The sequence below is a fragment of the Chenopodium album genome, chromosome 12 (genome assembly GCF_948465745.1).
Source record: "Chenopodium album chromosome 12, dcCheAlbu1.1, whole genome shotgun sequence".
NCBI classification, from domain to species: domain Eukaryota; kingdom Viridiplantae; phylum Streptophyta; class Magnoliopsida; order Caryophyllales; family Amaranthaceae; genus Chenopodium; species Chenopodium album.
The window spans coordinates 940,903-968,797 of NC_137845.1; the positions used below are offsets into that span (position 1 = coordinate 940,903).

At 35.7% G+C, this 27,895-nt stretch overlaps 4 protein-coding genes across 5 annotated transcripts; 3 read left to right on the top strand and 1 right to left on the bottom strand.

Moving 5' to 3' along the window:
* Positions 1–12,680: 12,680 nt before the first annotated feature.
* Positions 12,681–18,713, top strand: LOC145569950 (glucan endo-1,3-beta-glucosidase 14-like). Of its 2 annotated transcripts, none has more exons than XM_081628920.1 (4): positions 12,681–13,139; positions 14,207–15,255; positions 15,724–15,842; positions 18,369–18,713. In XM_081628920.1, exons 1-3 carry the CDS (start codon positions 13,070–13,072, stop codon positions 15,781–15,783), a joined length of 1,179 nt encoding a protein of 392 aa, XP_081485046.1. In that variant the 5' UTR covers positions 12,681–13,069; the 3' UTR covers positions 15,784–15,842; positions 18,369–18,713. The 2 variants fall into 2 exon arrangements, with proteins under 2 accessions (XP_081485046.1, XP_081485047.1); XM_081628921.1 differs by lacking the exon at positions 12,681–13,139 and adding an exon at positions 13,967–14,113.
* Positions 18,714–20,639: 1,926 nt separating this feature from the next.
* On the top strand, positions 20,640–21,701 carry LOC145572741 (aspartyl protease UND-like). The gene has a single exon (XM_081631712.1). The coding sequence runs from the start codon at positions 20,640–20,642 to the stop codon at positions 21,699–21,701; it is 1,062 nt and encodes a 353-aa protein (XP_081487838.1).
* Positions 21,702–22,727: 1,026 nt separating this feature from the next.
* On the top strand, positions 22,728–23,995 carry LOC145572742 (aspartyl protease UND-like). The gene is made up of 2 exons (XM_081631713.1): positions 22,728–23,130; positions 23,379–23,995. Exons 1-2 carry the CDS (start codon positions 22,728–22,730, stop codon positions 23,993–23,995), a joined length of 1,020 nt encoding a protein of 339 aa, XP_081487839.1.
* Positions 23,996–24,394: 399 nt separating this feature from the next.
* LOC145571482 (putative calcium-binding protein CML48) lies at positions 24,395–26,612 on the bottom strand. Its single transcript, XM_081630516.1, has 5 exons — positions 26,113–26,612; positions 25,875–25,921; positions 25,028–25,203; positions 24,917–24,935; positions 24,395–24,701 (listed from the first exon to the last, which is right to left on the bottom strand). The coding sequence occupies exons 1-5, from the start codon at positions 26,531–26,533 to the stop codon at positions 24,591–24,593; spliced, it is 774 nt and encodes a 257-aa protein (XP_081486642.1). The 5' UTR covers positions 26,534–26,612; the 3' UTR covers positions 24,395–24,590.
* Between the last annotated feature and the right edge of the window lie 1,283 nt (positions 26,613–27,895).

The following is a 27,895-nucleotide window of genomic DNA, read 5'->3' on the forward strand; positions in this document are numbered from 1 at the left end:
TGAAAGACCGCGACCACGTTCGATAGCCCAAGACCGATTGGAGGTAGCAAATCGGTGACTAAGGGCTCAGTTTTGGAGATATGAGGCGTTTGGGCCAAGTTGGTGAGCCCAAGGAAGAGCCTCGAGGCCCAAGAAGCCTCGCCCGGACCACTAGAGCTCCGCCCGAAGGCGCGCCCGGCCGGGCGGGGCGGAGCAATACCTTGAAGGGACCCGCGCCCGGATCACGCGCCCGACCGGGCGCGAGAAGATATCTAAGGCAAGGGAGGCGGGCCCGGTCGGGCGAGCCACTGCCCGGCCGGGCGCGAGAAGACATTTGAAGAGGAAAAGGCGGGCCCGGTCGGGCGAGCCACTGCCCGACCGGGCGCGTGTTTTCTTTAGGGAGTTTAGTTTTCCGTTTTACTTTTGTTTTAGCGGAAATCTTCTTGCTTAGTATTAATGCAATTTTAGGAGACAAAATTGTAGATTTCTTTACAATTCTCTTACTCTAGTTTTTATTCTCTTCCTTCTCTCTACTCAACTTTCTCTCTCTAGACTTTTATTCTCTTTCTTGTTCCTCAACTCTATTGTAATTCCGCCGTCTTGGTACGATTTCTCTCTTAATTAATCTCAGTATTTTATTCATTCTATTTTTCTTTCATGTCTTGTTTAATTATTATGTTTTGCTTAATTTTAATTATGTCTGAGTAGTTTTCCTTCTAGGGTTTTTGGGGATCTAATAAATAATATGAAAGGGTAATTTATGATTGTTGATCATTAATGCTTAATTGATTTCCTATTGATTGTTTATATGCTATGCAATTAGATGTATGAGTTTAGCAATATTGATTCGAGATTCGAGAGATGAGAATTGATGTTTAGGCTTAGTTTCAATAGGCAGATTAATTTATAAATGGTTAGGTCGAGATTCGAGAGATGAGATTTAATACCGGTAAATTAATTATGTGATTGTAATACGTAGCGAAAGCCCTTTATGATCTGATTAATTAATGCATTGATGATTGATTATTGTGTTTTACCCTGGAATATTGTTTATTAGTGAACCTATGCCCTAGGCTTTATTATTATTGATTTCTTCCTTAATTATTCTCTTTACTCATAATCTTCGTAGTATAGTTTATAATCACAACAAATATTGGTTACTTTAATAATTTGGATTATAATAATTAATTAGGAATAGAAAGACCAGTTTTCCTGTGGATTCGACCCTACTTCCCTATCTACTTTAGTTAGAGGACTTAGGTAATTACTTTTGATTAGGTGATACGACTTTATCCTGTCATTGAATACAAATAATATTCATTACATTATATTATCATGTTTTTTATTAATATTACGGATGTTCTTTAGATATATATAAAGAACATAAAGCTGGATGTTTTTTTACAAAATAGCTATATGTTCTTTACAAAACAACTATATGTTCATTACAAAACAACTATATGTGATGTTCTTTATAAAATAGATATGTGTTCTTTACAAAACAACTAAATGTTCTCTATTGAACAACTATATGTTCATTCCCCCTTTTTATTAAAACAAAACTGGATGTACGAAGCATCGTGCATCCGCCTGCAGGGGAAAAATTTCATACCTTATGTATGTTAATATCTTTCTAATTTAAAAATCATATTCCATATATACTCAAATGAAATATTTCTAAATATCTTTTATATACGTTATATTTTGTAATATTATTGTCACAAATATTTAACAATCGTACATTGCACGGGATTTTAACCTAGTTAAATACTAATTGATAACATTATTTCTCCAAATAGAGAGTTACGGAGTACAATTTAAAGAAAAATCTAACATATATTTCAACCGAGCAAAAAGGGGAATAAAGATAAAAACTCTCTAGAGAGAGAAAGTTTAGAGTGAGAAAATCCTCACATCTTTAGTTATCACTTTAACCAACTTCCTGATCCCTTTATTTCTCCTAACTTCTTAGTTTCTACAGTGCTACCCTTCCTAGTTGAGTTTTTTAAAGTTTAGTTTTTTTCCTAGTTTTCTTGGCTCTTTCTTACTGTTTGAGTGTTCCTTAGGATTTTTTATTTTCTCCAGAAATTCAAATTGTCCTATTCCTACTTATTACCTCCATAAATACTCTTCTACGTTCTTAAAATGCCTCATTATATTCCTACAACCTTTGTTTACCCCCATATCATAGGAGAGGATTTTATTCCTCCTCCTCTTCTTGAAGACGAGTTAGACTTGGACTGGAATTGCAGTGTTATTGGACGATGTTGGGATGATAGGGATGATTGGAATTCTGTTATGATTCAGCATTTAGTCTCCAGGTTCTGGCATTTGAGAGCCCCTGTCCGCGTCTTTCCTTATGGTAAGGATTATATATTTGTTTGTGGTACTCAAGAGGATGCAGAGGAGCTTGATTCTCGAGGTTGGGTTCACTTTCGAGGGGGTATGTTTGTGCTTCAAAGGCTACGTGCTCATTCAGTTCCCCTTAATCTTAATCTGCATCTGGTGGATTTGTGGGTTCAAGTGATCGGTCTTCCGGTCCGTTACTCTACTCCGGCGGTCGCGTCTACTGTTCTTTCTCATGTTGGAGATGTTACTATGGTGGACGACACTCATGGTCAGTTTCCTGTTCCAAACCCTCGTGTTAAAATTCTCGTTGACTTATCGTTGCCCTTGATTCCTGGTTGTTATTTTCCTACTATTAATAATCAAGTCACGTGGGTTCGTTTTAAATATGAGGGTATATTTAGATTCTGTAAAAAGTGTGGCTTTGTCGGGCACGGAAGGAATTTTTGTGTGTCGGAACAGTCCTCAATCAATTACCATCTAGAAGCCCGCTTCCGTCAGCTCCACGAAAGCGGCGTTCGTGTGCTATATGGTCCTACCGATACGAATTTATACTCTAATGCTCTTCGAGGGATACGCCCGAATCGTTCGAACTGGACCACAGAACTTTATTTTAGCACTTATGATCCGGAGGATCCTATGGAAAACTCAGCTGACTCTCGTCCTTCGGATTACGACAGTGGTGGCATGGGCCTTCCGTTAGCTTCGGATGATTCCCGTTCAGGTTCTACCACCCATGATCATGCAATGGCTGATTCATTTCCAGGCTTATCTCCTCCTGCGGCGCCCGGTGTTTATCGCAGCCGCGATCACGAGGTTCGCCGGCAGTGGTTAGGCGGCAATCGTTATCTTCGGGAACAGCTGGAAACTCAGGATCATGTTGCCACATCTACGCCTTGTTTCTCTCATGCAGTTGGTGACAGACCTTGCTGGCAATCTGGGATGAATTGGCGATCAAATTCAACAGATGTCAATTTCTCTTCCTTAAGCTCACGTGATGGTTGGAGGCAATATTTGGACTCATCTGATCTTCAGGACTTATCTCTTTCTTCTAATATGGGCTCTGACCCACTCCTTCCACATCATCGCCAAATGGGCCGGGATTCTGGTTGGACTCTAAGGTCCAGGATTGTATCCTCAGAAATAAGCTCTCCTTCACGTATAGGACATGATTGGGGGTCCAATTCTTCTAATCTGAAGTTGGGCTGGCCCACTTTCTTTAAAGACCCATATTTCCAAGGATACCATTTCATTCCGGATACGGATCAAGTAGTACCAGACCCACCTCCAAGTATCCCCAATTTTTCTCCTCCGCCTATGGGGCCTTCTGGGCCCGTCTTTAACGACCCATTTGGCGCAGGTCCAAGTAATTGGGACGGCCCGACTTCAGCTGCATCACCATCTCCGACACTTTCTTCATCCTTTCCGGTGGATAGTTCGGATTTTTCAGGCTATGTGGCCGACTCTTCGTCTGGAGCTTTTGAATTTCCTCCGACGTCGGCTTTACCTCCACCGCCTTCAGCAGACTCGGCTTCTAGCGAATCCGATACTATGGGCCCTGATTTCGAAGAAATTCCTTCGGATTCCCCTGTTCCCATGGACTGTTCTCCGCCACTCTCACCGCCGTCAATGGAGGTTTTAGTGTCTTCTCCACCCAAAGTTCCAGCCTGTTCTCCTTTGCGCAATATGGGAAGTAAATTGAAGACCTACTCACGCTTGAAATTGCGTAAAAGTGGTGAGAAAATGTGGGAGTGGGTCAAGCAAAGGAGTCCTAAAAAACGACAGGGGGGAGCTATTTCGCCATCAGCTCCACCTTTACCGACTGACTTGCAGCAGCATTCCCCTGAGTCTTCCTGTCTTCCATGTTTTCTCCCTTATAAAAAACGAAGGGCAGAAGTTGACTCCTCTTCTCACATTTCTTCTGAGGGTTCGGTGACTTTCCGGGAAAAGTCACCCAGTTCGGAATGAAAGTAGCCCTTTGGAATTGTAGGGGTTTAGGACAAGCGGACTCCCCTAAAATTCCTTATATTTCAACTCTAGTCCGCTCTCATGGTTTGGATTTGGTGTGTCTTTTGGAAACTATGAACTCTGTAGATAATGTAGCTCGGAAATTAGTATCTTTGCCTTTTTTGGGTTGTTGTGGCATCGATGCAGTAGGTCTTAGCGGCGGTTTGTTTATATGTTGGTTTTCGCCTCTAGGTGTAGTTCCTGTTTATAGTTCTCAGAATGTATATCTTTGTAAATTAGTGCGAGGAGATGAAATAAAATTTGTGATGTTTGTGTATGGCTCGCCTCATATTACTAATCGGATGGAGATTTGGTACTCGATTAGTAATTTATTAGAGTCTTTTTCCAATATTGTTATTATCGGAGACTTTAATCAGGTGGAGTATAGTTCGGATAAAATAGGAGGAGCTCTAACTATTCCGGGACAGTTGGATTTTATGAATTGGCGTTTAGGGTTGGACTTAATAGACGTTCCTTTTACTGGTCCTCGTTATACCTGGACGAACAACAGATTGGATTCTGATCCTATTTTTGAGCGCCTAGATAGAGCTTATGCCTCTTCTTCTTGGTTTTCAAACTACCCTGATACCAAACTTATCCATCAACCCATTCTGTTTTCAGATCATGCTGCTATTATCCTCTCTGATATTGCTCCTTTAGATACTGTTAAGCGACCTTATAAGGTAGAGAATTGGTGCCTTTCTGCTCCTGCTGTACATGCATTCATTGCTTCTATCTTCTCCTCGTTCCTCCCTGGTTCACCGATGTTTGTTCTGTCTCGTAAGCTCTCTCTGTCTCGGGATCGTCTCTTAGCCTGGTGTATCTCTCATAAAAAGCTGTGGGGTATCAATTGGAAACAGTTGGTCTTTGATGTTGAGCATGCCTCGTCTCCTCTATGTTCTAGACTGGATCGATGTCTTTTTATTTCCACAAAGAATGAGAAGATTGCGGAAGCACAGGCGGCTTACTCCTTCTGGCAACAACGAGCTAAGACTAAGTGGGATGCTTTGGGTGATTCCCATTCTCGTCTTTTATTTTCCTCTGTTCAATCTAGGAAACGGAAAAATAGAATTCTCGGGCTTCGGGATGCGGCTGGTATTTGGCAGCGGGATTCCGCCTCGATTTCTTCCATCATTCAGGGTTTCTATAAGGAGTTATATTCTCCTTCTTCTACTACCGCGACTTATGATTCTGTTTGGTGGAATAGTCTTCACCTACCTTGTTTGTCATCCTCTCAACAGAATTTTCTTATGGAGCCCTTTTCATCAGAAGAAATTCGCCACGCACTCTTCAGTATAGATGATAACAAGTCTCCTGGTCCTGATGGTTTTTCTTCTGCTTTTTTCAAGTCATTATGGCATATCGTGGGACCTTCGGTTGTAATTGCGGTTCAACATTTCTTTGCCCATGGTTATATGTTAAAAGACTGGAATCGCACGTTCTTAACTCTTCTTCCAAAGGTGGACAATCCAGAGTTTATTTCCCAGTTCCGGCCTATTGGTCTTTGTAATGTTATCTACAAATGCGTTGCAAAGTGTCTGACTGGCCGCCTTCGTCAAGTTTTTCCAAGTTTAGTTGCAGATTTCCAGAATGCCTTTATTCCAGGGCGTCTGCTTTCGGATAATGCTTTACTTGCTCACGAGATTCTTTCTTATATGAACAAGTCCAAAGCACGAAAGACCTTCTTCGCTGCCATTAAGCTTGATATGAATAAAGCCTATGATAGGGTAAATTGGGATTTTTTGTTTCAACTCCTCCAGGTGTACGGGTTTCCCCCATATTGGGTTCAAATTATTCGTCAGTGTGTTTCCACAGTGTCTTATCAAGTTTTGGCCAATGGGAACCCGCTTCCAGCTTTCCATCCTCGGTGTGGTCTTCGTCAGGGGGATCCTTTATCCTCATATTTGTTTGTGCTTTGTATGGAAATTTTGTCGGCTATGCTTCGAAAAGCGGAAAGACAGTCCCTTTTTAAAGGCATTTCCATTTCTCGAGGAGCTCCTTCGATTTCTCACCTGTTCTTCGCTGATGACTCTTTGCTTTTCCTACAAGTTACCCCTGCAGCCTGTACTAATCTTACAGCTCTGTTATCAGAGTTCTGTTCATTATCGGGCCAGGTGCTTAATCTTCAAAAATCATTTGTCAAATTCAGTCCTAATATCCCTCAGGATTACAAGGATTTTTTGGCTAAAAGTTTACGGCTCCATTGTCAGCCTTCTATGGGTTCATATTTAGGCCTTCCAGTGGAGTTTGGTCGAAGTAAGGTTGCGGATTTTAGTTTTCTTATTGATAAAGTCGTTCAGCGTCTTTCCTCGTTCGCTGCTCTTGGTCTTTCTTCAGCCGCGAAATTGGTTATCATTAATTCCGTTCTAATTGCCTCCTTCAACCATATTTTATCTGTCTTTCGAGTTCCCCCTTCGATTTGCTCTAAGATAGACAATCTACTGGCTCGGTTTTGGTGGAAGTCTGATTCTCACTCTAAGGGCTTGGCATTGCGATCAAGCTCCTTGTTGCATCTTCCAAAAGGAATGGGAGGTCTTGGTATTCGCAGGATGACCACTTTCAACTCAGTTTTATTGGCCAGACAATGTTGGCGTATTCATCAACACCCTCAACTTCTTCTCTCTAGGGTTCTGTCGGCTAAGTATCCCACGCTTCGGCTTTCTCACTCATGCAGAATACCGGGTTCTTCGTGGGGATGTAAGGGGTTATTGCATGGTTTGTCGGTTTTATCTGAAGGTACTGCATGGAAAGTTGGTTCAGGTTCTCAAATACGCATCCTTCATGATTCCTGGGTTCCCGGGGATCCTATTTCCTTTCGTCATAATTGTGAGGCGCCTTTGCCGTCTCATGTTTCTTCTATCATTAATCCGCGTTCTTACGCGTGGGACCCTTATTCGGTCTATCAGCTGTTTGACTCTTTAACAGCTAGTCGCATTCTGGCCATGGAACGGCCGAGCAGGCCTATGGATGATTTTGTTTACTGGAAATTTTCTAAGGATGGGAATTTTTCTACCAAGTCGGCCTATGCTATGCTTCTTAATCGCCTGAGTTCTCTTCATGGTGTCTCTGTTGTCCCTTCTTCATGGCGGCAACAATTCTGGGGATTACCTCTTTTGCCAAAGCTTCTTTGTTTTGGCTGGAAGGTTCTTCACGACGCTTTACCCCTTAGTAGTGTTCTTCAACTTCGTGGAGTCCCTGTAGATCCCACCTGCGTTCTCTGTCATCAAGATGTTGAGACTATGGATCATCTTTTTCGGGATTGTCCTTTTGTTTCTAGTATTTGGAATTCTGCCCCTTTCATTTCCTCTCTGGTTATTCGACGGAATATTCGGTTTACAGTCTGGCTGACTGAGCTTGTGACGGAGTTACGACGGTCTAAGTCTTGGGAGACTTTAGTCAGTTTGTTTTCTTTCTTTTGGTCAATCTGGATTGCTCGGAATCACAAGATATTTCGGCGGGCCGTCATTTCTCCTGCCTTTGTTCTCCTTCTCATGCAAGATTGGATTTCTCGGGATTCTGTAGCTCACGATTATAAACTTTCCTTTTTCTCTTCTCGGGCTTCCTCTCGGACGCGTTCCAATCCAGGGACTGCTTCTATACTGTCTCTCTATCCGGGTTGTTCTCAGTCCCCAGATGAGATTGGCTTGGTATTTGATGGAGCTTTCAATCCTCATGATTATTCGGCAGGTGCTGGATGGTTTTTCAGATCCTCAGGTTCTGACAGGGTTATTGGAGGTGGATCTAGAGCTTTTATTTCCTCTTCGGCTCTTCATTCTGAATTACAAGCATGTTTATGGGCTCTTAAGGCTGCTGATCGTCGTGGCTTTAGGCACCTTATTATCTACACCGATTGTTCTACCTTGGTTTCTCTTCTTCATAACAAAGCAAATCGGGATATTTCTTGCTTGTGGTTAATTCAAGACATTAAAGACTTCCTCCTTCGGTTTTCCCCCTGTTTTGTTCGGAAGGTTCCTCGCCAATGGGTTGTTCCAGCTCACTGGTTGGCTACTCAAGCTCGTCAGCGATGTATTTTATTTTGGTCCTTTTAATTGTTTTTTTAGTTTGTTGGTTTCTTGTTAGTTACAGTTGTTTGTTTTATTTTTAAGTTCGTCTTGTCAAAAAAAAAAAAAAAAAAAAAAAAAAAAAAAAAAAAAAAAAACCGAGCAAAAAGGGAAGATCATAAATGACTCATATGCAACCGCAATATTTGAACTTGCATCAATCAAAATCAAAAACCTCATATCAGCCTCAATGAGGACGTCATAATTATAGTTGATAAAATTGACCACCCTGATGGTTCATTATTTCAACATAAAATACGAAGTTAATTACGACTATATTACGTATTCCGTAGAAGAAACAAGCCTCCAAATCGAACTTTGTAAACCAAAATTGAATTGCAACTAGGATAGAACATAGGAAAATCCGAAAAAATAGTAAAAACACAAGTCCATTTATTAGCTAATTAAAAAAAGGGCAATGATATATATAACCCTTAGGACTATTTATAAGCATTAAATATACTTTCTAAAATGAAATTAAGTTGGGAATTCATGACAAAATCACGCGTAGATCGGTGAAATTAATGTTAATCTTTTCCCATTATTTCCTTTTTTAGCTTCTTATACAGACTATGTATATCATTTTCCTTAAAAAAATGATCAATCATGCCAACTGCCCAAATAGCACCACTTTAGAAGATGGCGCGCCAATAGGCAAATATAATAAAGTATCGCTAATTGCTATGCATTAACCCAATTTAAATTACGACTAATTTTTAGAGTCGGACAATATTCTATTATCAAGGACATACATAACAATAATAATGTGCATAAAATTCATAATTGAATTATACTTTTGTTCAATTTTTATTCTATATTATTCATTTAATTTTGGTTGCAATGTAAGACAAATAACAATACTCCCTCCGTCTCGTATTTACATTCCTATTTCTAAAATTACATGGGAATTAAGGAACTTTGAATAACCTTAAAACCCATGATTGGAAAGTTATGTGAAAATTACAAAACATTTATTGTTGTCTTTGAATAAAACAAAGATAGAATGATATTAAATGAAGCACATGTCATCAATTTTCTTAAAAAAAAAAGGATCAATCACACTTTTTGGTGAAAAATAAAAGGACCAATCATATTTCAGTATAGTGCTTCACATGAATTCGAATGTTTTAAAGGGTGAGTGTCAAATTTATGGTTTCTGTGCCATTAATTGCAAAACAGAAAAATTATAGTAAAAGTAATGCCAAATCACAACTATTTATGGATAATTTAGGGATATTTGGCAAAAATTTACTTACTAAAAAGGGAAAGTAAGATTGTAATTTTGGAAAACCCAAAATGAAAAACAGAAATGTAAATAAGGGATGAAGGGATTAAAACTTTAAGAATGATCTAATTTAATAATGAAACTTTTGATTAAAACTTGAAATTAAGGGTTCAACTTTTATTTTTCATGTATGACAATGAAGAATGATATCCAACAAGTGAGAGAAACTAGCAAGTGGTGCATATGCTTACTTCGAAATGATTTTTAACGTAGAGTATATAGTACGAGTATAGATTTTTTTTTTCCTCTGTTAAAGTGCTAGGCGATAAAATAACTTCTATTCCTCACTCTTTGAGTATAGATATTATGATCAAACTACTATTATGCAATTTATACTTTTACCATTTAGGATATGGATGTAGATTGGTCAAATAAATGTCAAAAAAGGTAGCTTTTTATTCTGACTGCTGCCACGTAATTACACGTGACTAATAGTGAAATTACACGTGTATACTTTAAAAATCTGATGTAAATTCGTGTCAGCTTCAATTATCCACTTCATATAAGCTCTACACTTTTCTCCCTTTTGACTCAAACCAAAACACCCCAAGTTTTTGTATTAAAGGGATTTATGGTGGCGCCGTGAAGGTGTAGCTTTTAGAGTTTTAGCTATAAAAAATTTAAAAAAAGTTCCAACAATTATCTTCTTGATTACTCTTTATCATCATAAAATTAGAAGCAAAAGCTTATTTTATTCCAATGTGTTAATCGTTACTTATAATTTAGTAATTTATTAAGCTCATTGCTAAGTGTTGAAAGTTGGGAGGAACCTACTTAAAGAGGGACACACATACATAAGATTTTGATGTATGTGTTAGTAGTTTGTGGATAATAGAGAATATAAAGGTTTGAGATATATTTTTATAAATTATTTGGAGTACCTTTATTAGATTGAATTCTCAATTTCTTGCAACCTTCATATATAACTTTTACATTAGAGAATAACAAATGAATCATCTTTAATTCAGATTGATGTATTTTGTTGTTATTTAAACAAGAATACTAGTTTACAAGTGTTCCCTATTGAAAAATGGCTATGACTTTGTTAGTCTCCATGAAAGCAATGAGACACTTGTAATTCTCAAAGTGCCACATGTTATGCTATACAACATACGTAATAGTATATAGATTACACAAGGTGGTACCCAAGTCATGTTTAATTTTTTTTTTTTAAAATTTAATATACTTTGTATACGAATGATATATATATCCATCTATATTTTAAAAATATTTCAGGACACTTATACATGCTTACAATTCAAAGACAACAATTTATTTAGTCTATTAAAATGTTTATAGTAGAGAACACCAATTTTGTTACTTTCGAGTATATTATATACATAGAATATACATCACAATAATTCGCATGAAATTTGCCACACTCTTTTGATAGAGTTGATTGCACATTATCGACAAACCTTACAAATTTTAACTAGTATATATAAAAAAAAAAATTGTGTAATTCTAAACTATATCTTAATTTATAGTGTCAATACTAAAAGTACGGTTCGATCTCAAAATTTTAATTACACCTTTAATCTTTATTAATCGTAAACATGTAGCCATGTAGGTGGAAGAACGTACGACATGAAACGGATAGGTGAGTTAAGAGTTGTCACTTTCTCCATAAAAAATGGCCACTCGTTGTAGCAATCATATGTTTTTGGTAACCTATTTTAGAAGGCATGAAACAACAAATTGGGTCAATATTGTGTTCATAAATCATAACGCGCCATACATTTTTATGGGGTGGAGCCGCGTACTCGTGTAGCCGGTGCAATTGCGCAAGGACTAACGCGCTACATGCCTACATCGTTGCATTTGTAAAACATAATCCTGATTTTTGGTGTTAATGTGTTAATATTATATGGTTGGTGGTTGGTATTCCGTATATTTTTATGTTGATAGTGATGATACGATTGCACAAACCAATGTGGCATGTATATATCTTTATTAATAATTATTGGGTGAGATCCTAATTAATAATGCTTTTGATCACTCAAATTCTAAGGTATTGTCTGATGTGATGTTTATCTTAAATCTTAAATATTTTGTTTCATTCGACTTATTTTGTGGATCATTGAATTTATTTGTGGATCATTTATATTTCGAGAGTTCGAGACTATAATTTTACATCTAATTAATCAAATATTATTAATGATACACTCCGATCATCCATATGCACACAATAGAATATCTCTCATAAACAATTATTAAAAAAAAATATATATCTAAACGAAGATTTTACAAAAAAAAAAAAAAGGAAAATATCGTGACCTATTTTATTGACCATTACCATGCATAATTAGGGGCATTTAAAAACTGATGTGTACTTGAAAAATGGACTCAGCCATTTCTAACTGGACCATACAACATGAAAACAACCCAATTTTAATTTCGAGAAAGGCAAGCCGTTTCGTGTGCGTTGACCACCCTATTAAGTTGGAAGAAACTTAAGTACGGTGTATAATTATTTTGGTTTATTACAGTGCATTAAAACCTTTAGGACATTTCCACAATTATTGTTGTAATTATTTCTTTGACAAAGGTCCAAAAGCGATCCACTCGTATTTCGTCTATGCTTTGGACTGATATTATTGTTCATTAGAATCTTGTATCTTCAAATTTCAAGTGTTCAATATGATCCATATTTAGATCGGTTAATCAGCCTAATTCAAATCACAATACTATTCAACTTTTGACCAAAAACATTTTTTATTTTTTTAAGGATTGACCAAAAACATTGGATAACAAGATTAACCAAAAAAAAAAATAATAATAAAAGAGAAGAAAAAAGAGAAAAGCACACATATACACCAAACTACCAAAGAACTACAAGTCCCTAGTTGCAAAGATGCAAATTGGGATAGAATATCTAGTTGGAAATAAAAAACAATAAAAGAACAATATGTCGGTAAAATGAGCAAGAAACAAAGTTTTGGCATCTCTATAAATAAAAGAGGTTATAAAACGTTTGAGTAAATATTGTGCTCCTAAAAGAAACCTTCCCTCTTCCCTTGTATACGTTACACATTTCCATTTCCCATTATTGCAAGATCCACAACTTACCATATTTACAGTTGGTGGTCCATTATTTCATATTTCATATTTCATATAGTATACGGAGTAATTTATTTATATTTATATATTTAAGAGGGTGCGCAACTTCCTCTTGCGCCCACTCCATCCTCCTCCTCTCCTTCCTTTCATCTTTCTTTCTCCCATTATCAGAGGAGAAAGAAAGATAATAAATGTGAGACGTACACTACTATACTCATTCATTTTAATTAACAGAAGAAGTTGAAGCATCTTAATTATCTTCGTAATTAAGGTGGTAATTAATAAGGCCGGTGATATAACAGTGAGTTTGAAGTGGGTGGCACAGATTTTTATGATTGTTGTTATCAGATCTGCAATGGCTAATTATACCTCATTTTTCATCTTCTTCTTCCTTATTTCAGGTACTAATCACTCTTTATATTTTACTATTACTTTCTAGATTTGTTCTCTTTTTTAAGTGTTGATGACACCCCAATGACAGTGATGTAGACGGGATTTAATCTCGCCTATCATATATATGTCCATATGAATTAAAACAGGGTACTTCGTACTTCTATTATTTTTTATTTTTTTTTTTCATTTTAAATTCATGGGAAATTTTCTACTTTGAGAACACAAATTAATATTGCTATTGTCACTGTTCATTTATTTTGATTTGCAATTTATTCAAACTAGTTTATTTTTTAAATTTCTGGGTTTCTGTCTCTGTTTTTTTTTTCCTGGAAATTCTGTCAAATTTTTTTTAGTTAGGACAGAAAACTAGGTGAATACCAGAATCATCTTTTTGGATGGATTACACATTTATTGTGACTCTTCTGATTGTGAAATATGGAATTTAGTTGATAATTTTGAGAAATGTTTCATATGCAAACTTTATTCAATATTAGTTGTTACTAGTTTTTTTGCCAGTTTGCCAATTTGGTACCTACCGTTTTTCCTCATTTTGTAGGTTTCACTTATTTATGCAAAAAGTTCTTCCTTAGGGAAAAAAAAAAAAAATTATGGCTATTTGACCAAACTAATAAAATATGCAAAATTTTCTCAGTATACGATGGTTAAAAAAATACGGAGTATTTTTGTCAAAAAAAAAAAAAAATACGGAGTAAGTAAGAAAGAAAAGATATGGTGAAATACGTAAACACTTTTTCTATGCAACACCAACAAAATATCACATTAAACGTGAAGTATTAGTGTAATATTCGTATACAAGTGCTTTGTAAATAGCTTTTTTACGTCCTTTATGTACCTTGCTTTTTTTGTAACGATAACGGTTGTGAGACGGTTTAACCAAAAAATACGTCTTTTGAGTAATCATTGAGTGAGAATCAAATTGATTGTAGCTTAATTGTCAAGATTGAGATACATAATGCGTTAGGTTATTCCTCCCATTCATCATATCAATTAATTTTAATATTAAGGTACCCTTGAAAATAATAATAATTTAATATTGGTTGTATTTTGATTGCAGGATCAATTTTAAGGATTGATGGCCTAGGAGTGGGAATTAACTATGGGCAAATAGCCAACAACTTGCCTTCCCCAAGCCGAGTAGCAATCCTACTACAATCCATTCAAGTTAGTCGGGTCAAGCTATACGATGCTGACCCGAATGTCCTTATGGCCTTCGCTAACTCGAATGTCCAATTCACAATCGGGTTAGGAAGCGAATACCTACAAAACATGACCGACCCGTCTAAGGCCCAAGCTTGGATTCAAACCCATGTAAAACCTTACATTAGCCAAACCAAAATTACATGCATTGTTGTAGGTAACGAAGTTTTAGGTGGGGGTGATACACAATTAATGTCATATTTGTTCCCTGCTATGAAAGGTGTCTATTCTGCCCTTAAGTCTCTTGGTTTAACTAACCAAGTAACTGTCACAACTGCCCATTCTACAGCCATTTTGGCTACTTCTTTCCCTCCGTCTTCCGGGGCGTTTAAACCCGAGTTGGCCCAATATCTCCAACCCATGTTGAATTTCCAATCTCAAATCAATTCCCCATTTTTCATCAATGTATATCCGTTTTTCGCCTACATGGGCAGCCCGAATGAAATATCCTTGGATTATGTCCTTTTTAGGCCTAACCAGGGTATGACCGACCCTGTCACAAACCTACATTACGACAACATGTTATATGCACAACTTGATTCAATCTACGCGGCTATTAAGAAAATGGGTCATACCGATATTGAGGTCCAAATATCGGAAACGGGTTGGCCGTCGAAGGGTGACCCGAATGAGGTGGGGGCCACAGTCCAAAATGCAGCAACCTATAATGGTAATTTGCTGCAAAAGATTGAGAAACAAGAGGGTACCCCTGGTAGGCCTGATGTGCCAATTACAGTTTATGTTTTTGCTCTTTTCAATGAGAATTTGAAGCCTGGACCTTCTTCTGAAAGAAATTATGGACTATATTATCCAAATGGTAGCCCTGTTTATAATATTGGTTTGCAGCCAAAAAGTTATCTTCCACAATTTTACATTTCTTCAGGTTATCAAAGGAGATCATTATTGGTAAGCTAATTTTCTTTCATCTTATGCAATTTATTAGATTGTGATAAATATGCATACATTTTTGTACATTGCTTAGATATTATGCATAGATTTTATTTGTTTCATATGTGAGTATGTGACATAATTTATGTGGTGTGATTAGATATGTTTGTACATGGACCTTGTGGTTAGGTGGTTTTAGGTACAGAGTAACATCATATTACGTAATGTTAGTGTTTGTTAGTGTTTTAGGGAACGTCGTACAATGAAATATTCATTTTAGGTCAATCAAATTGGTTATAAATCAATTTTTTTGCCAAAATTTGTTTGATGAGTAATCTGTAATAGTTAGTTCGGATAACGAAGAATAACCTTAGTGAAAATCAGTACAGGCATGTATACAACAAAGTTGATGTACATTTCACATTTCACATGAAGATTATGAAGTCAATTTCTAACTTAATTTTTTTTTTTCTTCTGATTTTACAGGACTTGTGTAAATTCACAATTTTGTCGAGCTTATTTACGGCGTTATTTATATTTGCTTGAGGAATTTTTACATTTCGTTTATACTAAATTTGGGGAAGGAGGATGGCATTATTAGAAAGGTAAGACTTTGTTATGCATTTTTAACCCTTGACACAAAAATTTTCATTAGACTTTTATTCTTTTTGTGACACTAATACATTCATACATAGGATTCCTAGAAGAATGTTAATGTTAGTTTCATTTAATTTTATGAATCATGTAATTAAAATTTATTGTTCATTAGACTTTTCATGTAACACGCTACAATGCAGAAAATACGCTTTAGGATTAAGGGAATTATGTAAGGTTTATTTAGAAAATTTTCGCCTTATACGATATATGAATGAATGATAGAGTACAGAACGAAAATTCTATCATCTTTTTCTTCTTTTGTTCTTTTGGAAAATTTGGTATTAGTGTATTATCATTTTTCATAAAGAGTTTGGAATCATTAATAATACGAAGTAATGAAACTTCCACAAATATTCCTATAATAATTTAAACGTGTCTTGATCACCATATGCAATCATGCATATGAGTTCTTTTTATAATTGAATTTCTCCTGTCTTCAACATAAATTAATGTCTAAGATGGCTTATGACTGGAAAGAGACATTGTTGTATCACTATCTATCTGTTGTCGCGCTTGCTGAATTTCATGATACTTGTATTAATTTTCAAAGAACTCGCCGAATTTGAAACCACAATCAAATATAAACACAAAAAAAAGTTGATTTAAGAGTAATTTTCTATTTCAGAAGCTGACCTTTTTGGCTTCACCTTTTTGCTTCTTTTCTAAAAGAAATATTTGCCTTGTCAACCTTAGGTGGATGCCAACCCTTTGAATATAATGTGGTTCATTCTAGCTAAGCTAGCTACTCTTATCTCTTATGGAGTATAGCTCAAAGTCGATATGTCAAATCAGTTGAATACTTGAATTAGGTCGGGTAAAGTCGGGTTCAGTACAAATAGATTTTTCGAGTTGTTATTGACCTTTATTCCGAATAATTTTTCAGCTATATTTTATAACTATGCACGTTTTGGGATTGATGAAATCATGTTCAAAATCCTAAATTTCCGAGTCTTGATCATCATATTTCCAAAAAGTCTTATGATTAATTGAGAATATTCTGATGATGCAAATCCCAGTCATTTCAATAGTGTTATTTCTGTACAAAAATTTGGAAGCATAGCTTTTAACATTAGATAGATGTCATTGCTATCACAATCTTTCTCGAGCTTGTACTCGTATAATGAAAATTGTCGTTATCTTATCGTTTAATTTGTCAAAAGGAAAGATAATTACCAACCACCCACAAGCTTATGTAACCCTTAACGAGGACAAACTTCAATGAACCAATATCAACCTTAGGAACTTCATGTACCTTTCTTTCTTTTCCTTAGGTTAATTAATTAGTAATTAATTATTTATGCAAGTGGATAAACATGTAACATCAAATTATGCTGGAGCCACTACTTAAAATTAGTGGTGTTGTAGCTAGATTTCAACATCAAATGGATTAAGGGTGGGAGCCCATATTTTGTCATTGAAAAAAGTTTCCTTTTCCTTCCATCACTTTAACAAGATGGATAAGATAAGCACATATATGGCTGTATTGCCTATTTGTATATGGTCAATGTAAATGGATCCGAGGCAATATAGTAAGTTAAAACTTTTTATGAATAATATCTATCAAAAGTTTGATGTCATAAGAGATGTTGATAGAACTTACTTCATATAAACCTAAAGCAAATAGGTTTATCAATTTCAGATTGTGTACGGGTTAATTGTCTATTCACTTATTATGATATAGGCTCATTATGTATAAGTCTTGGTAATTTCTGATTTAGCCTATGATCAAATTAAGTCTAGTTTCAAGTATATCCCAAGTCTAGATTAATTGGGCATGACTCATCAGGATTTTTGGGTCTTGTTTTGTCACCTTTTCTGAACTTATCAGTCCTATTTCGAACATTCCTAAAGAGAACGCCCGATGATGATGTCCTAGTTGTTTAGTTTTGCTTTACACGTTATGCGTCTACATGTCAATTGGCGTTTACCAAGGTATGAAAAGCAACCAACAACTAATTGTTTAGCTGCCATATCAAACTGAAACCCAAAAGAATCAAAATCCAATCTTGAGTGTATGTATACCACTGTCATATGGTCTGTTTTTCTCCCCCACATTGATAATGACTCTCAGACCAAAAAAATTAGTAAAAATTTAGCAGCAACATATCTTTCTTAGCAGCCTTGAATCACCTACCTAGTAAGAAAATTAGATGCTTTTCTTTTAGACTTTTTAGTGAAAAGTTTTAATTATCATGATAAGTGATAATGATATTTAGTGGACTAATCCTTTTCATTCATCCAACTTGATGTATGTGTCCCTGAAGTTGTATCAATGTTGCCGATAATGTTGAATTTTCTTGTTTCTTCGAGCATCATTCGTGATTTCGATGCATTGTAATAATTGTCGATTTGATTGTATTAATCAATTACTGTATGTACTTTCAAGTAGATTAACATACTATACAAAGTTCTAATCTTTTTTCATTAACTTTTGTCAAACATTAATTAAACTGTACTTTATTTGTATATTGCAGGGGAGAGTACAGCAGAGGAAGGCTACAATTTCCAATACATGTGAATTAACAAGTGCAGAACAGTTTTTTTTTTGCTTTTTATTTGAAGTTCATCACCAGATTCATTGCTCAGAAAGCTTAGATTAGCAGACATTATTTTACTGAAACATTTAAAATAAGGTCCTTAATTAGAAATGCAGGATTTATATTAGTAGTAATAGTGTCATTAACATATATTTTAAGCAGATTAATTCTTTTGGCAGCCATCTTATGACACCAGGCTTACCTTTAGCTTAGAATCTTACATCTTTTGATACATGTAATAGTTAAGTTAATTAATGAGAAAAATTAGCGGTTTTTTTTTTTTTTTTTTTTTTTTTTTTTTTTTTTTATAATTGTTAAAGTCAATTTTGTTGTTCTTATCTGATCTAAGGTTTCAATTCTACTGTATATTTTTTTGAACATTTTCTGCTATTGTATAACCAACTTTTTCTTTGATTAGTGAGAAAAAGGATGCTTTTATTAGGCAATTAAGCAGATATAAACCAGCTGTTTACGGCTAATTAACTAATTTAAACCGAAAGGATGATTAGGTTCGAGTTTCTTCATCAGTAAGCTTTGCTCGGTTTCTTTCCTAATAAAAAAATACGGAGTAATCTAGCTACATCCTACTAGTAAGAATGAAGTAATTTTTAAGCAATCTTACTGAAGGATTGATTTTTCATGACACTTGAGCTAAGCCAGAGTTTGAGTAAAACTTAATTATGGCATAATGTTTGAAAATCAATAAAATGGAAAAGTTTCTGGAAAATCTAAATCACCTGAAGTTTTAAAATTAGTTTGACTACAGAATTGGTAACTATTATACGAAGTACAAGTTACTAGTCTTAGAAGAGTTACAAGCATGTGGTTTGAATTATGCTATAATTTTGGTTGACAAGTAGCGCACGTGCTAAGCATATGAAGTGTCTTCCCTTGAATTTTGGATTTCAATAATGTAGCATGTGCAATGTAGGCAATGTATTTAGGGATGAATAATGGTCACATGCATCATGTACTTCTACTGTAGTTCTAAACCATGTACGATCGTAATTAATAGTCACTTATACTACTAAGATGACTAGGATGACTGCGCTAACTTGTATTACAATAATGCCTCTTATGTTATGGTCTTACCATAGCAATAAATCATTTTGTCTGATTAGTCGAAAGCAGATTTCATGCAGCTTATACGGGTCTACATCACAGGCGTCACCACTGATAATGCATCACATAAAAACAATTCATTAAAAGCTGATGACAACCAGGGTAGGAATTATGTTTCTTGCTAAAAAAAAAATCTGGTTTGGATGGATTTTATAATTAAGAAAACTGATGACATGAACTTAGTATACTGTACTGAATAGTGATTCAGGACAGTTTACACCAACAGTGGGCCTCTTCATATGATCTTGGGCTAATCATTTTGAAATTTAATACCGGCCCAACTTCCATAATTACATCTTGAGAATTGAGGAACGTGTTACTAGTATGTATCTTTAAGTCCTTTTTAAGGGGTAAATTAATGTAATTTTCTGTCATAGAGAATATGTAAAGGTAATCAAAATAGAATCTGTGTAATTATTATGTTGATGTAGAATTTGTGGAATGACCCTAACTAGGGGAAATTAGACAATATCACTTACAATCGATATATCTATTTCGAAAGTATATTAGTATAAGTTGTTCCCAAGTAGCTAGAATATGGAGTAAGTTAAGAAAATGTATGATCATACTCCTAACTCCATTCTAATAGATTGGGTAATGTTCATCCTAATTAGATAATTACAAATCATACACAAAATTGGTTAAGATTAAGGTATACAACCCCACTATCATGATGCCTAAGTCCTTTATATGACTATGTATTTTGTACACGCCAATAAAATGTTGTAATTCTACTTAATTGCAAAATTTATATCTGAGGCTATAATTAAGCTACAGATCAATCATTAGTTATTCCTGATAATTTCCACAAAAATTCATCTCAAGTTTAATGAATCCATGACTTTTTACATTCTTCCCATCCTCCTTTATCTCACCTGCTCTCCAATAACCACCATGTCACATACTCTCAAACCCTACCTATCTTCTCCCAATCTATCAAATCCTTATAACAAAGAGCCTATATCATTTTCCACCCGAGTGTATAATAGACCTCGATATATCAACCAACACTCATCAAACACGTCACCATTTTACTCTTCAAATCTTCATTTAGATGTACACCCAAACCCAGGCCGTGGAATAATGATGGCGGTAGGGATAGGGAGGAATAAGACATCGTCACCGATGCTTATGACCGAACTTATAGTTGACACCGCGAGTGGCTTCACATGGCTACAAGGTTTTTCTTGTGACTCCTGCTACGAACAAGGCGACTTCCCATACTATAATAGCTCTGCCTCCAAATCCTTTGATCATGTCTATTGCGCGGATGAAATCTGTCAAATTGCGCCTTATGAGGCTCATGCCGGGTGTAGTGATGACTTATCACAACCTTTGTATGAACCTTGTTCCTATAATGTTCAATATTATGATAGGACTAACTCGAGTGGTGTCATAGGTACCGAGACATTTTACTTCCTAGACGCGTCTTTGCTTGGGAATGTGCATGTGGAGTTTGTACCATTTGGGGTTGGTACATCAAATTATTTTCCTAGACAAATATTATCTTCTCCGGGAGTGGCAGGATTTGCACGCGGATATGGAACCTTACTCAACAAGCTAGGAGTGAAGAAATTCTCTCATTGTTTTCCTCGTGATGAAGATGACACTGGCATAATGAGTTTTGGTGAAGAAGCTAAGATCAAGGGGGTTAAATTAGCCTTAAATGGTGAATCTGAACGCTATGAGGCTCTCTTGACAAATTTGTACGTGTCAAGAGAGCGCGTTGTGGTGGAATATGACTATGTCTTGCCCGCGAACATGGTGTTTGACACGGGAACTAGTTGGACTCATCTAACCGCGGAACTAGTAGATGCAATTGTTGGTGTCATCAAGAATGTACTAAGAAAGTATCAACCTCAGAAATTTGGTAATAATGAGCTTTGCTACAACATGACCGATTTAAGTTATGTTAGTTTGGATGAGGTAGCTAAGGTCACTTTCGAGTTTAACTATGCAACTAGGATTGATCTCTTCTCCTATAATCTTTGGCTTCGAATCAATGAAATTAATTTGATTTGCTTAGGATTTATTAAAGGAGAGGAAAATGTTTTCGGTAACAATTTAATGAGGGAGATGAATATAGGTTATACACTTGATAAAGATGACTTTGCTATGTATTTCAATCGTCAACATTGTTTGAAATAATTCATTACAACAATAAGTTTAAATGAAAGTTCACCGGAACTCTAAATGATTCATTACATTATTATTATAACTTTTGTAAACCCGTACATAGAAACATGGGGCAAAGTTTAGAAAAAAGTGTGTGTTCCTAAGTCCAAACTCAGAGACGGAAATCATTCTTAATTTCAAATCATGCTCAAAATTAGTTAAGATTAAGGTATATATAGAACCAAAATCAGAATGACAAGTTTTAGATTAAACCCAAATTTGACCAAATCCAACCGAACAAACATGTTTAGGTCACATTTTATACCTACCTAGCCTATAAGCAACAACTCAACATTCATGCTTTTCATATGCAATTAATCAAAGATCATGCCTAGATTCATTTCAATTAGAGTTTTATTTTATTTTATTTTTTTGAAAGGGCATTTCAATTAGATTAGGAAATCAATTCATTACAAATGGGAAGTGCAACAGACTTGTTTTATATACTTCTTACATCATAAAAAAACAAATGAAATGTATATGATTATTGATTCAGAACAAAGAGGATGTACATAGAATCATAAATCGATTCTCTATATACTTTTTAGATTTGATTTTGTCACCATAATCTTGCACACCCAAGAAAATGCTTTGAACTTTTATGTGCTTGCTATAATTAACATGTATGTAACTATGCAAACAAATATATACCGTACAAAATCAAAGAAACTAACCTAGCTAATGATACACAAAAATTTATGAAAAACTTATTTCATGGCTTTCCCAACTTTATTCACCATCCTTTTCTTTCTCATCTTCATCCCCACCATCTTCTCCCGAACTCTTCAATCTCCTCTATCTTCAACAACATTACTATCTTCATCTATTTCCTTTTCCACCCATGTACACCATAGACGTCGACAACGATACATCAACACACAACCATCAAACACATTATCAACATTCTCCTCCTCGAAAGTCATCTCAGATACATATGCAACCAATGAACACTTACTAGTGATCCCGGTTGGAATAGGTCAAAATAGCACATCCTCACCAATGCTTAAAACCGAGCTCATAATTGACACCGGCAGCAGCCTCACTTGGGTACAAGCTATTCCATGTGACTCCTGCTATGAACAAGGCGCATTTCCATACTACAACCACTTTGCTTCTGAAAGCTATGAAGCAATTAGTTGTAAAGATGAGATTTGTAGAGATGTCCCTCGAGCTTCACACAATGAGTGTCTCGACTTAGCTTGGGACTCAAAGGAGCCTTGCACGTATTATACCGAATATGGTGATGGAACTACCTCTAGTGGTGTCATTGGTACCGAGACTTTTTACTTTCAAGACCCGTATGTTGGGTTTGGGAATGAGCCTGTGAGGTTTGTGCCTTTTGGGTTAGGAACGTCGAATCATATCCCTCGATGGATTAAAACGAGTACTCCTGGCATTGCAGGTTAGAGCCGTCTTAAACATTTTGGGTACCCTTGCTAATTTTTAAAGTTGGATACACGAAAAAGTTTATTTATTATAGGCAAAATTGACATCAACAGCACCAACTATGGCTTGGGTGCAGCTAACAACACGACCTTAAGCAGTATTAAGTCAATGTGCCTAAGATAGACCTTAGGTTTACTTAAATTACCCCCTTTGCAAATTGTACATTATTTTGAGCATACATGTCATTAGTTGGTCATGTTGCAGGTCTCATGCGTGGTCCTGGAACCTTGATCGACAGGCTAAATGTGAAGAAATTCTCTCATTGCTTCCCCCGCGAAGAGGATGCCACTGGTATATTGAGCTTTGGCGAAGAAGCCAAGATCATGGGTGCCAAAATTGCCTTGTTAAATAGTTCGCGATACTATATGGCTCGCCTTACAAATGTATATTTGGCAGGAAAGTGGATTCCTATGGAAAATGATGTGTTGCCAACTAAAATGATGTTCGACACAGGATTTACTCATAGTTTTCTAGACCCGAATATAATGGACGCAGTTGTGGAAGCCATTAAGGGTGCTCTAGGAAAACCTCGAAAAGTTAAAGGCTTTGAGCTTTGCTATGACTTGATCCAACTATATTCTGTTAGCTTGGATGAGGTTGCTAAGATCACTTTTGAGTTCAATTATACTACCGATATTCATGTGTTTTCTTTTCATCTTTGGGAACGACAAAGCGAGAATCAATTGATTTGCTTGAGCCTCCATAAAGGAGCCCCAAAAGAAAACATATTTGGTAACAATCTAATGCGAGAGGTAAACATAGGATATACTCTTGAAGAAGATGATTTGGCCATGTATTTTCATCGCCAGCATTGTAAGTAAGAGATGATGTAATATTAGAATCGTCGCCATCAGTAGTGCAAAGGAAATGGATAACATAGAAGTACCATTGTACCAGAGTATGTTACAGAGTAGATAATTTTTGGTAAGTTGTTGATAAAAGCTGAAATCTTGAGTAACTTATCAGGTAGCTAGCCATACCGATATGAACTGCTGAATCACATCTTGTGCACATGTAACCTTTAATGAACTAATATCAACCAAAGAAATTCTCTGAACTTTCCCTTTGATAAATTTCCTATTCTAGACAAGCAATTGAAGCTCAAAATCGCATTCTGATGAATAATGGCAACTCTGATGGAAAACTCCTATTTAACAATCAACTTTGCAGTACATCAAATGATTCTAATATCTAACACGAAGTACATACAACTCAGAGTCTGATACAGCAAGGTGGTCTCCCAGTATTTATTACGTAGTATTCAGGTTCACAATTTTACGATAAAAAAACCAATGAAAATCTGCCTAAAATAACCTAACTCCATATACAGCAAAGATTCTAGTAAGAAAATAATACGAGTACATATACATCACAAGCTCCAATAAATTAAATACAACAACACAAAGTTACATTTAATTAATTGTATGTTACAAGATATGGAAGAACCATTATCATGAAATCATCATAGGTGATTGTAGCAGAACCAGTGTAGTTTGAATCCTTCTCTTTGAATTTTTCCGTCAAACCCTGTAATAAGAAACAACGTAAGCCATTGATAGTTCAGAAATTCCATGAATAGAATATTCAAATGCGGTCAGCTTTCAGCATTATTATACAGTTTTAGTGGTAATTTAATTATCATTGTTCATAGCAAGAACTCTGTTCAAGCTCCCGGAACTGTTGACATTGTGTCCTTAAGTAAGAAAGTTAAGGAAACAAAAGCAAAGGGATTTTATTCCTACCTTTACTACCATTCCGCATCTGCAAATCCAACAACAAATAAAATTCAAAGTTAGAAAGAAACCAACATAAATAGAGGAAAAACACTAGCGGTGAGTGCCAAGAAGCCTTACTCAACAAAGCTGTCAAAATCAAGCCGAACTCTTTGGCCACCTCCATTGTTGTAACGGGAGATCAAAAGTTGAAGTACTGAAGGAGGGACAGCGTATCCCAAACTATAAAGAGCATCCCTTAGTTCCTCTAAATCAATTTTCCCACTTCGATCTCTATCAAATCTCTCAAATATTGCCTGAAAGAAGAATAATACATACCATTCATTTCAAATTTGGTGCCAATATCTCAATGACATCCACAACACTGCACAAAAACATAATAAGCAATGATACATCCTATGCCAAACAATCCAGTTGTAATAAATAAGCATTGTTCTTAAAGGCCAGACAATCCAGTTGCAACAAATATGTACTTCGAATTTTGAAACAAGATTAAACTGTATTGTGCAGCTCTAAGCATTGTTCTTAAAGGCCAAACAATCCAGTTGCAACAAATACTACCTCTGTTAATTTTTGTGTGCAATTTTGGGGTATTATTTGTGAGATATAAAATATTCCAAAGTTGCACATAACATTTAACAGAGGTAGTAAGTACTTCGAAACAAGATTGAACTGTAATGTGCAGCTCTAACCGTTGTTCTTAAAGGCCAAACAATCCAGCTGCAACAAATACACATAGTTCTTAAAGGCCAAACACTCCGGTAAGTCTAGTTGCAACAAATAAGCACTTCAAATCGAGATTAAACTGCATTGTGCTGCTCTAAGCATTGTTTTAAAGGCCAAACTAGATCCACATATTCTAATTATTAGTCCACATGTTTAGCAATTTATCCGTCAGCATCCTAAGCAATTAACTAAGCTAAAAAACACGTGTTTATAATTATTATAGGGGAAAAAAAATACTTACACGCCATTGACCTAGACAACTCCACAATGCAGCAAATTCACCAGGACCTGCATCAGCCATTCAAAAACCCATTAGCCTAAACATACATCATTAGTAACTAATGACAATTAAAAACTCAAAAAGGTGAAATCTTTATACCCAAAACAAAGTATTACAAAAAAAAAACATTTATTCATTGATGCAAAACAACAAACACTTGGTGGGCATTAAAAAAAATAAAAATAAAAATAAAACATACGAATTTTCATCGACAATTCAGTTGGGTTCTTGAACAAAAAGATAAGAAGACGAATAGTGCTAAGTCTGAACCGATGATAACTAGAAGAAAGAGCGTTTTGAAGCTCAGAATCGTCGATAAAACCGCTATTATCCCGGTCTACCATCTGGAAACTTCGAATGATTTCCGGGTCAGTACCCGGTGGAAACGGGCTGTACGGTGACCCATAACCCGGTGTTCCGCCGCCTCCACCGCCGTAAGGAAGAAAAGAGGAAGTGGGATTTGAAGTAGGATATGATTGGTGGTTGACATGGTAGCTTTGAGCTGGTTCTGGGTAATTGTAATTAGGGTTATAATTACTGGAATTAGAGTTGTAATTACTGGGATTATAGGAAGAAGATGGATTTGGCATTGGAGGTGCTGAAGGATTGAATGAAGACATTTTTTTCAATTTGGGGAAGAAAATGGAAATGAAAGGGATAATAAAGAGGAGAGAGAAAGAGTAGCGCGTAAATGAGCCTTGTGTTGATTGTATTGGTGTGGGCCGAGTGGGCGGTGGGTTAGGTGCTGGTAATCGAAAGGGAGACCCGACTTATCACCTTGATAAACAAAGCACCAAAACTGTAAATAAATCAATATAATTGGTTAGATATGACACTTTCGTAATTATTTCAAAAGCTAAAGGGTTCATATATAATGAAAAATTATTGATTTATTTACAATTTGCAATTTCATAAAGTGATAAACTTGTATTTTCTCAATAATGGACGAGTTGGTTAAAGTTCTTAAAAGTGATTTACTAAATTAAGAAATAAGGGTCTTGAGAAAACTATGTCAAATTTGTCAACTAACTTCTTATTTAAGAGATTGTGACAAATTTGAGTTGAGGATATTTGGTCAGCCTTATGATAAAATAAATTTGGTTAGAAAGTTCTATACGACATAGATATAACTTGGTTATTAAGAATTACGGAGTACAAAATATGTTATTAGTGGAAACTCGTTTCCTTGTGACTTCCCAATTAAAAATATTTCATTTGTTGTAATCTTTATATTTTTTTCTTTAATTTTTTAACACTTGTTAGTACTTTTTATGTTTAATATCAATTATAACACTTAAAAATTAGGCTCCGTAGGGTCAGTGTTAATAGAAAACATAAACCCTAGCCTCCTTTTCTCTCTTCTCTCTCCTAAACCTAGTCTCCATTGTCAATTTTCAAGGGGCTTCCATCGGATTTCACCGGTGGAAAGCCTCAATCTTTATTTTCTTTTAAGCCTTTTGTTTTAGGTTACAATAATGTCTCCCTCGAAAGAAAGGGTTTATCTCCTTCGAAAGACAAGGTTTTTTCGATCTCCTTCGAAAGACAAGGTTTTTCGTACTCCTTCGAAAGACAAGGTTTTATTTGTGCTTAATTTGGTCTCCGGTTGTGCGGGGCTACTATTGATTAGGGCTCGGATTCGGGTTACGGAATCAGCACAAGAATTAACTTTCTTACAAAATTGTGAAGCGACGACGAATCCACTCAAAAAGTTGTATGAGACAACGAATCGAGAATATGCCGAATTGTTATATTTATGTATTTGGATTCTTAGCCCTTCCCCGATTAATTCTTGTTTGATTTTGTTAAATTCGTTTTCATTATCGTTCATTGTCCATTGTAGATGCCGTATGGCTTATATTAATGAAATTTAGTGTCCTTTAAGACTTCTTTCAAAAAAAAAAAAAAAAAAAAAATTTAGGCTCCGTACATAATTTACGAACATTTATATTATTTGTTATGATTTAATACGACAATTATATATT

Excerpts from the sequence above, each read along its gene's own strand:
- LOC145569950 (XM_081628920.1), top strand. The coding sequence starts at position 13,070 with ATGATTGTTGTTATCAGATCTGCAATGGCTAATTATACCTCATTTTTC. Across the intron at positions 13,140-14,206 it reads CTTCTTCTTCCTTATTTCAG|GATCAATTTTAAGGATTGAT; the intron begins GTACTAATCACT and ends TTTTGATTGCAG. Across the intron at positions 15,256-15,723 it reads ATCAAAGGAGATCATTATTG|GACTTGTGTAAATTCACAAT; the intron begins GTAAGCTAATTT and ends CTGATTTTACAG.
- LOC145572741 (XM_081631712.1), top strand. The coding sequence starts at position 20,640 with ATGGCGGTAGGGATAGGGAGGAATAAGACATCGTCACCGATGCTTATG.
- LOC145572742 (XM_081631713.1), top strand. The coding sequence starts at position 22,728 with ATGCTTAAAACCGAGCTCATAATTGACACCGGCAGCAGCCTCACTTGG. Across the intron at positions 23,131-23,378 it reads GAGTACTCCTGGCATTGCAG|GTCTCATGCGTGGTCCTGGA; the intron begins GTTAGAGCCGTC and ends GTCATGTTGCAG.
- LOC145571482 (XM_081630516.1), bottom strand. The coding sequence starts at position 26,533 with ATGTCTTCATTCAATCCTTCAGCACCTCCAATGCCAAATCCATCTTCT. Across the intron at positions 25,922-26,112 it reads TGAATTGTCGATGAAAATTC|GTCCTGGTGAATTTGCTGCA; the intron begins GTATGTTTTATT and ends TGGCTGATGCAG. Across the intron at positions 25,204-25,874 it reads GTTGTCTAGGTCAATGGCGT|GCAATATTTGAGAGATTTGA; the intron begins GTAAGTATTTTT and ends TTCTTCTTTCAG.